Raw genomic sequence first — 16,345 nt, forward strand, 5'->3', positions numbered from 1 at the left:
GGTCTACATTTAGGCATGTAAATAGTTTGAGTTTCATCAGCAGTGAGCATGTAGTAGCTTTCATGAATTCAGTGGGAGTTGCTTGGTACTGAGCACTTTTGAAAATTCACTTATTCGGGTACCTAAATTTGGCCTAAATTCTGATTTTTTGAAAAATCCTGGTTCAAAGTATTTATAAGAACCAACTGATGTCTGAAATCTCCATATTAAAGGGGGAAATATTTTGTTTGAATCTAATTCAAGATAGCTAGAAAATCTGTTTTCAGTCTTTACAACAGCTTGCAGTTCATCTCTGTATGAAAATAATCTCTCTCTCACATTGATATTAATTTCAAAATGCTCCTGAGTGCTGTTAAAACAGCCTGAGCAAAACTCTGCCAGATTTCCTTGCCAGAAGACCATAAAATATATTAGAGGATTTGAATTGCTTCACAATGCTGGACTATTGGTCTGAGAGCATACTGTTTAAAAAAGATTTTATTTAATTTAAGGTGCTGAGGAACTGTTTAGCATGGAATAAGTCAAAGCAACAGAGAAAGGGAAGATTTAGAATGGACATGAGAAAAAAGTATGCCATCAATAAGGTCAGAATGTGAAAAAATCTTCCAAGGGAAGAAGATGGAATCCTAGTCACTGGAACTATTCAGATACAAGCTGCACAAGGGGAGTGGGAATGTTCTCTAGGGAAAAAACAAGATTGGATCATCTATTAGATCTTTTTGACGCTTAGTTCTATCAGACTATAATGATGCAGGTTCCAGTTTTTTGTTTTTTTTTTACCTGCACATCTCTATGCATCTACTTGCACTGGTAAAGTAATCAGTTATATAATCACAATTCACATATGCTCTGGGCTTTCTCTCTAGAATGTCATCCCTCAGCCTCACCTTGCCTGTCCAGCTATTGGCCCATCTTATTTCTCCCCTTCACGTCTAAACTCTCTGAATCTGCAATTTGCCGCCTTTGCCTTGTGTACCTCTCCTTTAACTTGCTCCTGGATTTTCTTCTCAAGGTTTTTGATGACCTCTTCCTAGTCAAATAACATATCCTTTATTTCAACCTCTGCTTTGACCTCCCTGACATCCACAATATCTCCTCAACAGTCCATATAGAACACATCTACAAAGATAATCTCCCTTACTCATTGTTCTGATCATGTCACCTTCCTCTCGAATTCTCTCTGGAATTTCTCTTTGAATCCATCTCCACCTCCTCAGCAACTCTTATCCTTGTGCTGCAAGACTGCTTAGACTATCTTCTCCTGAGCCCTTTTCACACTCTCCCGCCACCTCCTCACCTCATGATGTCACCCTTTGACAAACTGTTTGTCCATTTCTCCAACAATAACTCTATGCTTTCTTTCATGCTACTCTTGATGCATGGAATGCCTCTCCTGAGCTGGTCTGCAAGGCCACTATCCTCTGAGAATTAAAATCACTCCTGAAGAATTTTTTCTTGTGTTGACTAATAATTGCAAGCGTGAGACACAACTAGAGATTGCTCCTAAAGATCTAGACATCTAATAAGAATACATTTAAAAAGCTTTATTAAGATGTAACCAATTATAACCCTGATGACTGGCTATATAGTCCACCCATTGCCTCTGCCATTTTTGTCTGCCTGGATTTAGATTGTAATGTCTTCAAGACAGCACCCATTCCATCTTCCATGATTGTTCAGTACCTACCACACTGTGGGCACAACTGGAAACAAACAAGTAACAAAAAAATAGAAAAACAAAGAGAAATGTAATATTCCGAAAATATCTGAAAAACAACAAGTCATAAAGAGTTAGATCCTCCGTGGCTGTAATTTGGTATCACTAAGTCAGTGGAGCCAATTTACATCAACTGAAGATTTGGCACAAGTGTTCTATGTTATTAAACCAAAAAATCAAACATACTTGTTAGCATCAGGTTCAATCTCAGCAATATCTCAAGAACTATTCATGTTCAAATGTTCTCCTAAGCTACTTTGCCCTTGGTTAGTTCAGAATGTCAGATTCTCTTTTCTTTTTGGACCTATAAAAGTAAATTTGACCCTCTTCATGCCCCCCACTCCCTGCCCAATATGTCACTCTAGTAAGAAATTTCTGAGACTTTTAAAGATGTTACTCTCTTACCTCCTTCTTTGGAACAAAGGTTGACCAGACTGTGAACTGTGTCCATCAATTCCAGCTGTTGTTTCTGCAGGACACTGTTGTTATTCGTTGCCTTGTTTAACTGCTTCTCTAGCTCCTGGATTATGTAGCTTTGGCGTGAGACTAAGCCTTGAAGGTTCTCTTTTTCCTCCTTCAAAGTATCCAACTCTTCTTTATGCCTTTCTTCCATTTCTAATATTTTATGCTCAAGTAAACTTAAAAAAAAACAAATAGCAGAAATTAATTCATTTCAATATACATTGATACAGAAACTGGTGTCTATTTTATCATTTGGTTGTATGCAGAGTTCAGCACATGGATTACTCATGCTTGCAAAAGGCAATAAACTCACAGCCATAACTTCACTTTAAAAGGTTAGCCAAAGGGTTGGTATATTCTATCTAGCACCTAAACATAACTGATATCTAGGATCTTGCTTTCTAAACAGTATGTTAAACGTGATTGCATTCCTAATTTGTACACCCACCTTAGGGAACTGCATGCACAAGTGGTTGGTTATGTACCTAGCTGGGAATTTGTGCATGTAGTTATCCACTTTAGGCATATAGTTAAGTATCCAAATTAGGTATGCAGTTCCAACTATATTTTTTGCATGTGCAAAGAAGTTGGAGAGTCAGGAGAGGGAGAAAAGATGAACAGGGCATGGAAGTTGTTGGTGGAGTGGATAGTGCAATGTGATAAGAGATGGGATCAGGGAGGTAGGCTGGAGCAGAATTGTGTAGACCTGTGAGCACAAGAAGATAAAAACTTGGGAACAATGGGGAACCAGCCAAGGGTTATGGTGCCAATACTAAAAAAATCTAAACAATAGTCTATCCGATTCAGGAAAGCATCTTTGAAAGAATATAAGAGAAACACAGAATAATCCCCAGACTACTTGCATCTATTTTTATCATATGTTCTCATATGGAATCCTCCCATAAGCTTTGGCTTATTAGCAATGCATTACATTTGCAGAGCAGGAGGCTCCTAAATTGCAAGCTAAGGCCTTGATCCTACAAAGACTTATGCAAGCCTTGTTAGGACCAGTGCCTAAAACTGTAACTTTGTACCTTCATGTCACTGTCTTATGTTTTCCTCTCACTCATTACTCCTGTGAACTCTTCTAATTGCTTCACATGAGACTTCATATGCTAAATATTGGGAGAAACAAAGAAATGTAGCCTGCAGTCGGTCTGATATGAAAGACACTCTGTCTCTCAGATTCTATTATTTATTAATAATTAAATGGAAAATTAAAGTTACAGCTGACAAATTTACACACCTTTGTAGTGAAGAAAATGATGCTGAAAATGTAATGAAAAAGAGATAGTTTAACTGAAGTTTGTCTAGGCGTGCTAACAAAATATAGACATTTTATATAACCTTGGAATAATCAATCTAGTGCAAATAACTTCCAGATCATTAGAATGTAATGCATTATAGGACAACTTTGGTTAAAAATAATCCAATAATCAATTCAGTAGTTCGTATAAACTTTTGTATAATTTTAATAAAATGTTGTTTGATGTGATAATCGTGATTCTCAACTTGTAGGGTCCTGGGAGATTTTAAGTGGCTAGTGAAGATGGGAAAGGAAAATTAGCACAGGTAAGCGGTACTCACTTCCATATCACAAATGAGATTCTTTTCCAAAAAGTTAAATCAGGAAGCTGGATTCTTAATGTGGGATCCCTATTTTGTCAAAATCCCTCATAAGTAACTTTCCTTGAACATCAAAAAAATGAAGATGATGACTCATATGGTATCTCAGAGGACTTCTGAATACTCATCATTTATATATTCTCAGCCAGGAAAATCTTGAGTACAACTGTAGAAAAATAACTGACTTGCTTTCATCAAATTTTATGGCTAATTTTAGAATAAATATATGCAAACTCTTTCCCCCTCCTTGTACTCCTTCTTCTCCTGCCCCTTCCCCATGTTCGTTTTATAAAGATCAAAAGGAGTTATGGATGCAACGGGACAGCTAGGATATATGTAATGACCATCCTATAGTCTTGTCAGTGCCAACACTTTGGCACTATTGTAGGAGCTCAGCAAATCAAGGTTTTTATTAATATTAGATAAAGAAATGAAAACCTCTCATCTGCTGAACTTTTGATCAGTGACTTTACTGCATATGCCAAAGGAGGTGTTTCTCATATCATGAACCCACCATTGGTCTCAAACTTGCCAATAGGCCACTGCCTATCCAAGTTAGTCCTAGATTTTATTGATTTTCTCTTTCCCCGCAGCTTGGTTTTTACTTCTGGGTAACAGATCAGTGGCAAAATGCCTATTTTATTTCAGGTCATTTAAGCTAACGGAGAAATGTAATAAAATCCTTCTGGAGTTGTTTCTATTAAATATCATGGAGTCTTAATGTGAGCTGTTACAAATGATAACAGTGTAAAAATTAAACTCAGACCTGGATTTGCTGTACACACTAGAGTAATAAAAAGCTTAAAAACAAAACAAAACAAACCCCTAAGTAAAACCAATAGCAAATCTCTTTTTCCCAAACGTTATGAATTTTGGACTTAACAGGATACTCCAGGAAATATATCATGCGAGCTTGCCCCATTCTTTTCTGTGAAAGCCAGGCAGAGCAACATAAGCAGAGTACCACTTTCTTGGCATCATCCTTGGCCCCAGCTGGAAGGGAGAAGATGACTGAGACTCAAGGCTCTTTAATCTCATTGACAAATATATAAAAAGATACAATATACTGGACGCTGGAGCTAGAAATATTCAAAATGAAAACAATGTGCACATTTTTAACCATGAAGGTAATACACTATTTTAATACATTGCCAAAGGATGTGGTTAATCCTCCATCACTAGAAGTTAATCAACACTGAATATAGGCCTAAAAGATGGGTGTTCTAGCTCAGCTACAACTTATTCAGGAATCACTTGGTGATATTATATGTCTCATGTTATATACTAAGTCTGACTGGATGATCTTAAAGGTCTCTTCTAGCCAGAGCTCGTCAAAAATGTTAAGACTGAAGAGTTTTGTCAGAAAATGATGATGTAAGAAAACTTAACATTTGGCAGGACCTGTAAATTCCATCAAAATCTTCATGGACAATTATCAAAATGGTTCATTTCAATAAGGCCGAAATGTTTCATTTTGACTTTCTCATTTCAGCTTTTACAGTATATTATATTATACTTTGTAATAATGTAGCTAGTTTGAAAAGGAGAATCGTGCACCCTGTCTGGAACGCATGTCTGTTAGGGCCATGCTGTGCTGGACAGGGGAGTAGCTGGTAGCATTCTTGAGGTTGCTAGGTTGGAATTTTTCTGGGCTGCTGAAGGGTAAGGGAAGACTAGATGCTCTCTAAATTCCCTTCAGGCCACCCAAGCAGTATAGGACGGAATGTAGTTCTTACCATACAACATTTTACATCTGTGTCCATGTCTTAATGTTTTCATAGAAAAGAAAGGTTGACTACCACAACATGGATTGCTGCATTGTTTGTTTCTTATCATATGTTTCTTAACATAACAGTAAATGAATCCATGGTGATGACAGTTCACTGTGTCTTGTTTATAGTAACATTGCCCATGTCAGGCAAGGAAGAATAAGATGACAACGCATAGCGCTTCCCTGTTTGGAGTCTATGGAGAGAGGCAGCTTGCAGATGTTTTACTGCTTTAGCAATAACACATCTTTATATTTATGAGTATAGTGTCAACAACGTGCTGCAAAGATGGGATGACAAAGTGGCTGATTACTTTATGCTTTGCTATGTAGATTAAAATAGTATTATATACTACAAAACTAAGTAATGTGTATGTAGTGACCTGTATCTCTGCAATGCTTTTCCCCCTAGATATAAAGACCTCAAAGATATGAAGGACAAGAATATGCTCTAACGACCGGTGAACTCCCTGTGACAAATTCACCAATGATGTAAACTCACTGAATTCAGTTCAGTTTTGTTAAGAACCAGTGAGAACCATCTCTCAAAACTTGAAATGAGCAAAACTCAAAACTTTATTTAGATTGGAGGCTTCTGAACTGACTAGTCTGAAAAGACAGAATTACCTAAATGGCATGAGAAAGGTTGCTGTCATGACCTTTCACTCCAGTGGGGCCAGAGTTTCACCCATGATGTTTACAGCAAGGAAGTTCTAGAAATCGCTTGCAAATATCCTTTTTGAGGGTTTTTCAGTCTGGTGTTGAGCCCAAACAATTTCAAAGAAATTCAGATAATTTTAAAGGTTTATTAGAACCAACCTCACTCCACAAACCTTCAAAAGTTCATTCACCATTAATAGGTTACTTTTATAGAAGCTCTGTGAACAAAGAGTTTACCAAGTTTTCAATCATCACTGTATTTTAAAGGGCTACTAACAAGAATGTTGTGGTTAAAATGAAACCAGTATCAATTATCTATTATTGGTTAAGTAAAGGCCTTGTGCTCTGCAAGACAAAAAGGGAAAATAGTCTTTGTACTAATGGACTTTACCATCCGAATGATTTATAATTGTCTATTGGAGTAATTATGCAGTACTACTCCTCGATAATGCTTTCAGTCAAAATGCCACAGCTGTGACTTGAATGACTCTGTGCTCTTTTTTTGTGAGTAGATGGAGACTATGACTTTCCTGTACATTTTTAAACCCTGTCTACTCATTAGAATGGAATAGTCTAGGGAAGTACAGCTAGTGCACAACACTGATAAAAATAAATCACTGTTGACTGTAAGGTTACCCTGTGAGCAAGTTGATTTTTTTTACATATTGCAGTCTTCAGCTTGGAGCTCAAATAATCTTTCTGGTATCAGAATAGTAGGGAAAGAAAAGGATGTTATTGTTATGGTAGGCTACATATTGGGCCTGACCATGTTGACGGGACTCTTTAGAGTTGTTAGTTACAATACAGAAGAAAGCCAATTTCAATTTGCCTTACATTTTAAGCATACTTCTGTATTTTGTCTAGTCTACTGGTATTAGTGTAGCCAGTAATCTATTTTCTACCATACAAATGATGTGTTAAATTTGTCAGGATGTAAGCCAGCAAGATAGCTCAGCATGACTGCACCGTGTATAACATTATTCATAAACCTTCCTGATAATGCTAGAGAGGTTAGCAGGCCAGTACAGAAGCCAACGTACAGACTTCCAGTGAAGGCTAATGTCATTTTGAAAGGTGATGAAGTAGAATATGGAGACAGCACTCTTGAAACTCTCCTGGAAAGAAGGAAAGCTTGATTTAGGCAAACTGCATTGCAAGGTACACAGTTTTTTCATTAATCCAATCCAGACCATAGCAGTTTAAAGGGCATTTTTACTTATATTTTGAGGTGCTTCCGTTTAGATGTGTTTGGGAACAGGGTATGGATCAAGTCAGGGAGATGGGAATCCTCTTGCAGCAAAAGTTATCTTAACCACTTACATTAAAAGTAATCTTTAAAAAGTCTGGACATTTTAACCATAGACAGTGTGATTTACTTTGCCTTTGATCTATTCAACAGGTAAAGATAAGGATTATCATTGTACTAAGACAAGTCTGGCCAAATATATAATCACAGAGAGAGAGAGAGAGGGAAAGAGAGAAATTGGATTTAAATCCTGTGTTCCTCCAGCTGTGAGAGGTTAGGAAGAAATTTCCCCTGTGGGACAGGTTATTCTATAGTGGTCCACTACAAGCTTTCTTGAAACTTCCTGTCTAGTATCAAGCACTGGACATTGCCAGTGAAGTAGATGGAGCACTGGCCTGGTCTGGTATTACATATATTCCCATATTTCTTTAAATCCAGTAAAATGCTGGGGCCTGATTCTCCACTTCATTTCATCTGTTGAAGTCAATGGAATTGCAGTAAGATATAGGAAGTAAAGCTAGTAGAATGGGGTAGAAGAATCAAGCTCTTTACTGAAACCAAAATATGTGACTAAAACTCCACTCAGTGGTACCGTGTTTCTCATTACTTCTGGAACATAAGAGTAGAAGGAGAGTGCAAGAAAAGAATTCCTGGAGAAATGATCATAATCTTCCCTGTATATGGTATGACTGTTCTTGTGCTGAATCTGCTAACAGTTGCTCTGTCTGCTGAAACACACTTCACTTGTCTTACCTATTCCTGTGTAATGCCTAGACTGGCAAGTCTACCATGTTTAAACTAATTTCTCTGATTCTCCTTTTTCATTTCTCTGATTCTCCCCTTATGGTAGCATACTAAATGAGATAGCAGGCAATCAATTATGGGCATCAGTGACCCTGCATCCCCCTCAAAAATGTTTAAAGTGAAGGCACTGAAAGCAAGGAACATTCTCAAAATGTAAAACATTATTTAAAAATGCCTTGTGGAAGAATAAGTTGCACTGATGTAAACATCATTTATATTTACAGTTACTGGGAAACCACAATATTACGGGCTTGTCTATACAATGAGTCAGTGAGTGGAAACCAGTGTGCTGTAGATTCACACCCTGGCTTGCTGTGCACTAACTCGTCATGTAGACAAGCCTTCAGTTATTGCATTTCACAAGATCATCCAGTATGTACTATAAGACTGAGTGACAAATTGCAGCAGGTGCTGCATATGTACATAGTAAGAGACTCGCCCTATTTAAAAGAGCTTAGAATCTAAACAGACAAGATAGATAAAGGAAGGAGAAGTTACTTTCAGTGACTGGAGTTCTTGGAGATATTTATCGCTATAGGTACTCCACTTCTAGGTTTGCCAATTTTGGTTGGATGTATTCCTGGAGTTTTCATCACAAGACATAATCTTTAATTAAAGATTAATCTTCAATTCCTGGAGACTCCAGGGCAATCCTGGAGGGTTGGCAATCCTATCCACTTCAGGCATGCATTCACTCCATGCACCTTTGATCAGAAATTTTTGGTTTCAGTGCCAATTTGGTTTGCTAATATGCTCTTAACACTCTTGTACCATACCAAGGGTATATAGAGCAGCATGGATGAACTTTCCCCATTTCCTTATCTACTGTAAAATCCCATGACCCACTACTCCGAGGCAGAGGGGAAGGAGGACTAGTAGTGGATCACACACAGGGACAAACATCTTGAAAAATTCCAGTTACTGTACTAGGTAAGTAAACTCTCTGTAACATTACCCAGGGTATAATCTGGACTGTTGAACAGCTGTGTCCCCTCAGTTCTCCAACCTGGAGTGCCTTTACACTGCTTTGCTGTGAGAGCACCCACTCTTGATCTGCTCCACACACAACCTCTAGCATGTAAATTACTCCCAGCTGAATTACATGAATGCTGTAGTCAGACACTCCTGAATTATATTGCAGAGTGACACCAAAAAATTCCAAGTCACAGACTTGTCACCAGAAATGTAAATCTTCTACTGCACGGCTCTTTTCTTTTGGACAATACAAGCTCATAGAAAGTCTGTCATTTCATTAATAAGAGATGATATGCACAGATCCTGATATCTCAAATGGGGGTTCCCAAACACTTGAATTCAAACACACTGGTTTAGATAAAATATTTAACAAGTTTATTAACTACAAAAAGATAGATTTTAAGTGATTACAGTTAATGAGGCACAAAAGTCAGAATTGGTGACAAAGAAAATAAAAGATAAAACACAGCTAACATCTAACAACAAGCAAAGTGAATTCAAAGTGAAATGTCTCTCTCACCACTTGGTTCTGCAGTCTCGCTGGTTGGAATCCTTTCAGACAAGACTGTCTCTTTGCCTTTAATGTGCTGTGGCTGTTGTGAGCATAGAGAAAGGTAGGAGTGTTTTGGGGCCTCCCTTCCCATTTCTTATTATTCTCTTTTTCCTTTGAAGATCATTCTCAGCTGGGATTCAGGAGATAGGGGAGATGGGAAACTGCATCTATTTTCTTTGCAAATATGTAAATTTCTTGGTCACATCTTTCTTCCTGCCAGAGAATGGCCACTTAACCAAGTAATAGTCCATTTGATTTTGTTGACGTCTGGCTGAGGTGTTGGCTAGCCTTCTGTCTCTAGGAAACTGGTCTGAAGCTGTTTGTCCAGACTTGGAACGTGTCTTATACAGCAGAATTTTACAACTTTATATACAATGTTACCACACATCTTTTACCAGGACAATAATGTTCAGCAGATTCTGAGTTTTCAAATTATACCTCACAAGGCATACTTTATACAAAAAGTGTCATAGGATTGCAAAAAGCGTGAACATAGGTGTCACACTCTCCTTTTTTGCCCCCTTTTTTATGCAAGGCCCCTATAGGTGCTCCACTTCAAGTGATTCATGAGAAGTACTCTCTGAAGGAGATAAGAGCTTTGAAGCCAGATCTAAGAGTGACAACAGAACTGCAGTACTAAAAGTAGCATCTGCTAGAAGCATACACTAAAACAATAGTATTTGGGAAGATGTGAAAGGAAGCCCAAATGGCACCTCTGCAAATTTCTGCAGTTGGTATGTCTTTTAGCAGTGCCATGAATGTAGACTGACATCCTGTAGAATGGGCTATTACTGTAGGAGGGTGCTGAACATTAACTGTCTCATCCCAAATCCCATTTTGATAATCTTTAGATGGAAATCGTGGATCCTTTAGTTCTGCCCACAAAAGCAACAGTGTCAGAGACTTTTTAATTGGTTTGGTTCTGTCCAAATAGATGGCTAATGCCCTTCTAACATCTCAAGTATGGAGGGTGGCTTCCTCCTTGTTCTGACGTGGGTTAGGGAAGAAAACTGGAATTTAGATGACCTTATTGATATGGAATTCTGAGGATATTTTAGGTACAATCTTGGGATGTAGCTAAAGGAAATCTTTCTACTTGTAGAAACCCATGAAGGGGGGATCTGTCATTAATGAACCTGGTTCTCCAATTCATTGGGCAGAGGTGACAGCCACTAAAAAGGCCATCTTCACAGACAAGTGTAGATAGGAGCACTTGGCTAGTGGCTCAAAGCTTGGTTGTCATCAAACAATTGTGGATCAAATTTAAATCCCACATTGGAGTGGACTTTCTATGTGTGGGAAAAGGTTAATCAATCCTTTGATAAACCTCGAAGTCTTGGAGAGGGCAAATGCTGAAAACTCCTGCACAGGAGAATGGAAGACTATGATAGCCACTAAATGAACCCTAACGGAATTTAGAGGAAGTCTGGGCTTCTTCAAATTCAACAGGTAATCTAGATCAGCTCAGAGGGAAGAATAGACAGGAAAGACTTGTTGTTTTATACACCAATGACAAAATCTCCCATTTTTGCAGATAAGCCTTTGTGGTGGAATTCCTTCTGCTGTTTAACAAAACCCATGGCACTTCTGTGGAACAGGAAACTTCTATCCCGGAGAACCATTAGGAAAACAAACCCTGAGCTGCAGAATGTTCAAGTCAGGCTAGAGAACCCTACCTGAGTCCTAAGTTAACAAGTAGGGAATAACTGGAAGTTGTAATGCTGGGCAAGAAGTGAGATGAACCAAGCCAAGTGTTGATTCAGAGCTGTTTGACAGTACCAAGCCTGAGGTTCCATGACAGCAATCCTGAACTCATGGGTGAGTAGCGCTTGCAACCAAAGAGATCTAGACATTTTGTCCTTATCATGATGTTGCTTTAGAATGATGTTGCCTGCCACACTTCTTGATGGCATCAGCAACCAAAAAGTTTGATTTTTTTATTTACACACCCTCCATCAGAGTTAGCTGGAACATAAGAGCTTTTGATTGTCTCTTTTACATGGTGGCTGAGATTTACCAGATAGCTTTGGCAGGTTCAAGCACAGCTTTGTTCATACATATCGCCACTCTTCCTGAATCTTCTCTAAAAGGATATGAAGTGATTTGGTTATCCTTTTCATAAGCTTCTGAAATTGTATAAAAATCATCTGCATAAGAACTGAGGGAGGGGGCATCACAGTCTCATCTGATAAGGATAAGGAGATATGAGTCTGTGGTGTTACTTCTTTATCAGCTGTCTCCTCTTGTCCCTTGAAAGACTCCTCTTGGTTTGAGACTGTTGATGAATAGGTGTAGCAGGAGACTGTTTCCTGTTTTGATCCCCATATGTAGTTGGGAGCTCTACAAAACTGTTGTTGATAAGCACCCTGTGGGTCCCAGTATGGCCACTGAGAGGTCCATAAGGAAGGAGAGGGAGCAACCAGTGTTGCTCACACCAGGACAGATAATCAGGAACATGAGTCTGTCTGGGTCTAGAAGTCTCTCTCAGAAAAAATTTCTGAAGAGATGGCTCTAGGCTGATAACAAGGTGATCCCTGTACTGAAATCTGAGAGTTGAAGCAATGTCCTCAGCATTGTCCCAGGAGGAAGGAGACAGAGCTGGTGTTGATTGTCCCTTTTTGACAGTACTGGTGAGATAGAAAGTACCAGAGAATGGTATGGTTTAATGACCTAGAAGGTTCTGATACCAATAGATTTTTTCTAGATCTACTCTTGAACTCTGAACAGATTTTGCACTTAGATGGGATTGTATATCTCCTAAACAATGGATACAACAAGAATGAGTGTCACTGGCTAGACTAGGTTCCCAGGAAAGGAGGCAGCATTTGAATCCAAAGTTCCCAGGCATATTCCGGGGAAACAACTCCTGAGAGGAGGACCCGTCACACAAATGATGACATGGGGGGGTGGGGCAGGGTTGTCTAACGAAATAAAAACCCCTTGAAAAAATAAAATGAAGAATATTAAAACTAAAACTAGAACTATAGTAGGCTAAAATCAAAACAAATAGTATAAGTAAGCTATGCATGGAGAAATCTAGAAACAGGCACTATAATATACTCTTTTCAGGCCAAAGTGGTCAAGAAAGAACTGAAGGAGGTTTATTTGTGCTGATCTATGTTCCATTGCTAAGGGCCATGAGGGTATCAAGGTACATGTGCAGAGCAAATGGGCATGGCCACTGAAAATTCCTGATCAAAGGTGCACAGGTCATATACGCACCTGAAGTGGAACACCCATTGGGACATTACTTGAAAAAGTTGTATTATATCCATTTTATTGATGGGAAATGGAGGCACAGAAAAATTAAGAGGGATTAATCATGTACTTAAATAGAAACTTGTGCATAAGTGATTGCAGGATCAGGACCTAAATGACTTGTCCAGTGTCACACAGGTGACAGAACTAGAAATTTAACCCAGCTCTCCTGAGTCCCAATCCAGCGCCTTATCTACATAGAGCCATGAGAATGATTAGAGGACTGGAAAACATGCTGTATAGTGATAGACTCAAGGAACTCAATCTGTTTAGGATTACAAGGAGAAGGTTAAAAGGTGACTTGATCAGAGTCTATAAGTACCTACCTAAGGAACAGAAATTTAATATTGGGCTCCTCACTTTAGCAGACTGGAAGTTGAAGCTAGACAAATTCAGACTGGAAATAGGGCACACATTTTTAACAGTGGAAGTAATTAACTATTGGAACAATTTAGCCAGTGTTGCGGTGGACTCGCTGTCCCTGGCAATTTTTAAATCAAGATTGGATGTTTTTCTAAAAGATCTGCTGTAGTTCAAACAGGAATTAATTCAGGGCAGTTCTTTGGTCTCTGTTATACAGACTGGATGAGCACAGTGGCTCTTCTGGCTTTAGAATCTATGAACCACAACACCATCCTTCCTTTCAGCTAATAAAAGACTCGGTGACAGAACCCAGAAGTCCTCACTCCAGGTCCCTGCTTTAATCACTAGACCACATTCCTTCCTATTTTTCTGTTTGCCCCATACAGCAATGTTTCTAAAGGGAGACAATACAATTTAAATGTTGCTTTTCAACACATTCTTTATTTCCATATACAAACTCAGACTATTTCATCATGTCACAGACCATTTCATCATGAATGTCAGTGTAGCCACCCAAAGGTCAAGTCAAGTCAAGTTTATTTACTGCCACACATGCCTTGCACCCTGACACATTGTTAAGATACATAAATAAAGAAAGAACATTAAATACACAAGACATCACATAAATGACTCCGTCTCTTGCACATTCTAAATAAATACTTGGAACTAAGCAGATAATGGCAATACAATTATTTGTTCAGTCAATCAAAAGTGAAATTAAAACATACATATTTCCAATTTTATAAACCTAGGAAATTCATTTAATCAGTCCTCAATTCAATTCAACTTCTTCTAATTGAAAAAATTATGTATAAATAATTATTAGATTAGATAAATTGCCAACATTTACAACAAGTACTATTGACAATGAATTATTTGAGCATTTCTGCAAAGGCATCAAAATTAGCAATCATTTCTTTATTGTAACGCACTCTTGGGCATTTTTTCCTTTCTCCAGCATCATCGGTTTCCATTTCTTCTGTCCTCCAATAGTTTGTTGCTATTGCTCATTATGTGATCCATCTGATTTCATAGATTCATAGATTTTAAGGCTGGAAGAGACCATTGTGATAATCTAATCTGAACTCATGTATTACTCAGATCATAGGACTTCCCTGAATTAAGCCTGCTTCAAGTCCAATAGTTGTGGTTGAACTTCAGCATATCTACTAGACAAACATCCAGTCCTGATTTAAAGATTTTCAGTAACACAGAATTCACCACAACCCTTGGTAAATTGTCCCAATGGTTAATACTCCTGACTGTTAAAAATTTGCACTGTATTTCTAATCTGAATTTGTCTAGCTTCAGCTTTCAGCCATTGGATCTTGTTATACCTTATGTTCTTATGTTACGTTCTTTGTCTGTTAGATTAAAGAGCCCTCATTTCTGTTCCCCTTGTAGGTACTTGCAGACTGTGATTAAGTCACCCCTTAAGATAAACTAAAGAAATTGAGATCCTGGAGTGTCTCAAAATATGGAATTTTTCCAATCCTTTAATCATTCTTGTGGCGCTACTCCAGTTTTCAGCCTCCTTCTTGAATTGTGGACATCAAAAATGGACACAGTATTTCAACAGTGGCTGCATCAGTGTCAAATACAGAGATATAACAACCTCCACACTGCTAGTGTATATTCGTCTGTTTGTTTATACAAGGATTGCTTAGTTCTTTTGACCACAGCATCTCACTGGAAGCTCATGTTCAGCTGATTATATTCGAGGACTGCCAAGTCTTTTTCAGAGTCATTTTTTCCCAGAGAGAGTCTCCCATCCAGTAAATATGCCTGTATTCTTTGCTCCTAAATGTACAACCTGACATTTGGCAGCATCAAAACACATATTGTTTGATTATGCCCATCTTACCTATCTACCAGATCACTCTGTTTCAGTGACCTCCTTTAATACTTTATTAATTGAGTCCCATATTAGCTGTTCCATTATTTTGCCCAAGATCGATGTCAGGGTGATGGGCCTATAAGTTACCCTGGTCATCCTACTTACCCTTTTAAAGTATTGGCATAACATTAGATTTCTACCAGTCCTCTGGAACTTCTGTGGTGTTCCCAGACTTATTGAAAATCAAAATTAATAGTCCAGAGAGCTCCATGGCCAACTTTTAAGAACTCTTGGATGCAAGTTATCTGCTGATTTAAAAATTTCTAATTTGAATAGCTACTATTTAAAACCATTCTTAGCTACTATTGAAATGGTAAGTATTTAATCATTACCATCATCATCATCATCATCATCATCATCTCTTTTTTTCCAAAAAGATAGCAGAACTATTTATTGAACACTTCTATTTTTTTATGCATTATTATGGACAATTCTACCATTTCCATCTAGTAATGGACCTTTTGTTCCTGACATCCTTTAAAAACTTCTTGCTATCAATTTAGATTTTAGCCTCTTCGGGGCAGGAATCTTTTATTTTATTTTTCTGTGAAATGTCACTCATGCCTCTGATGCCAAACACATAATAAATTCTAACCCTATTGTGGCATCCCTGCACAAACCTGAGTTCATTTTTGGCTACATGAATCCAGATGGCTGCTATGATGTGGAGTGCTTTTTGCGTGTAACCCCAACGTTATTTTATTCTTTCACCCCCAAATTTGGAGGACTAGCTACTGTCTCCTTATTGCTTTATAGCGCTAAAGAGAGGGCAACATTCTCCTCAGCTGCTGGAGTACAGTCAGATCTCCAACGTACATCCTTCAGTCGTTCTATATGTAGTGTCCCATTGCTGTAAGTAGGAGTTCTGCATACAGAACAAGTACTAACTATATTAGAGTGCAACACTAAGGATTGAAGAGAAAAATTTATCCCATAACATGGTAGTTTTTCCACTTCAATATTCTAAATATACTTTGGAAGACTTCTCTTTTTCTTATGACTTTTCACCCAGATAT

At 38.1% G+C, this 16,345-nt stretch overlaps 1 protein-coding gene across 1 annotated transcript in view; it reads right to left on the reverse strand.

The window, feature by feature from the left end:
• ANGPT1 (angiopoietin 1) overlaps nt 1-16,345 on the reverse strand; it is a 212,683-nt gene that overhangs the window by 91,003 nt on the left and 105,335 nt on the right. The window contains exon 4 of the mRNA XM_050941004.1: nt 2,123-2,355. Within this exon, the coding sequence (XP_050796961.1) occupies nt 2,123-2,355 (233 nt within the window). The remainder of the gene's footprint in view (nt 1-2,122; nt 2,356-16,345) is intronic.

Source organism: Gopherus flavomarginatus, chromosome 2 (genome assembly GCF_025201925.1).
Source record: "Gopherus flavomarginatus isolate rGopFla2 chromosome 2, rGopFla2.mat.asm, whole genome shotgun sequence".
Classification (NCBI taxonomy): domain Eukaryota; kingdom Metazoa; phylum Chordata; order Testudines; family Testudinidae; genus Gopherus; species Gopherus flavomarginatus.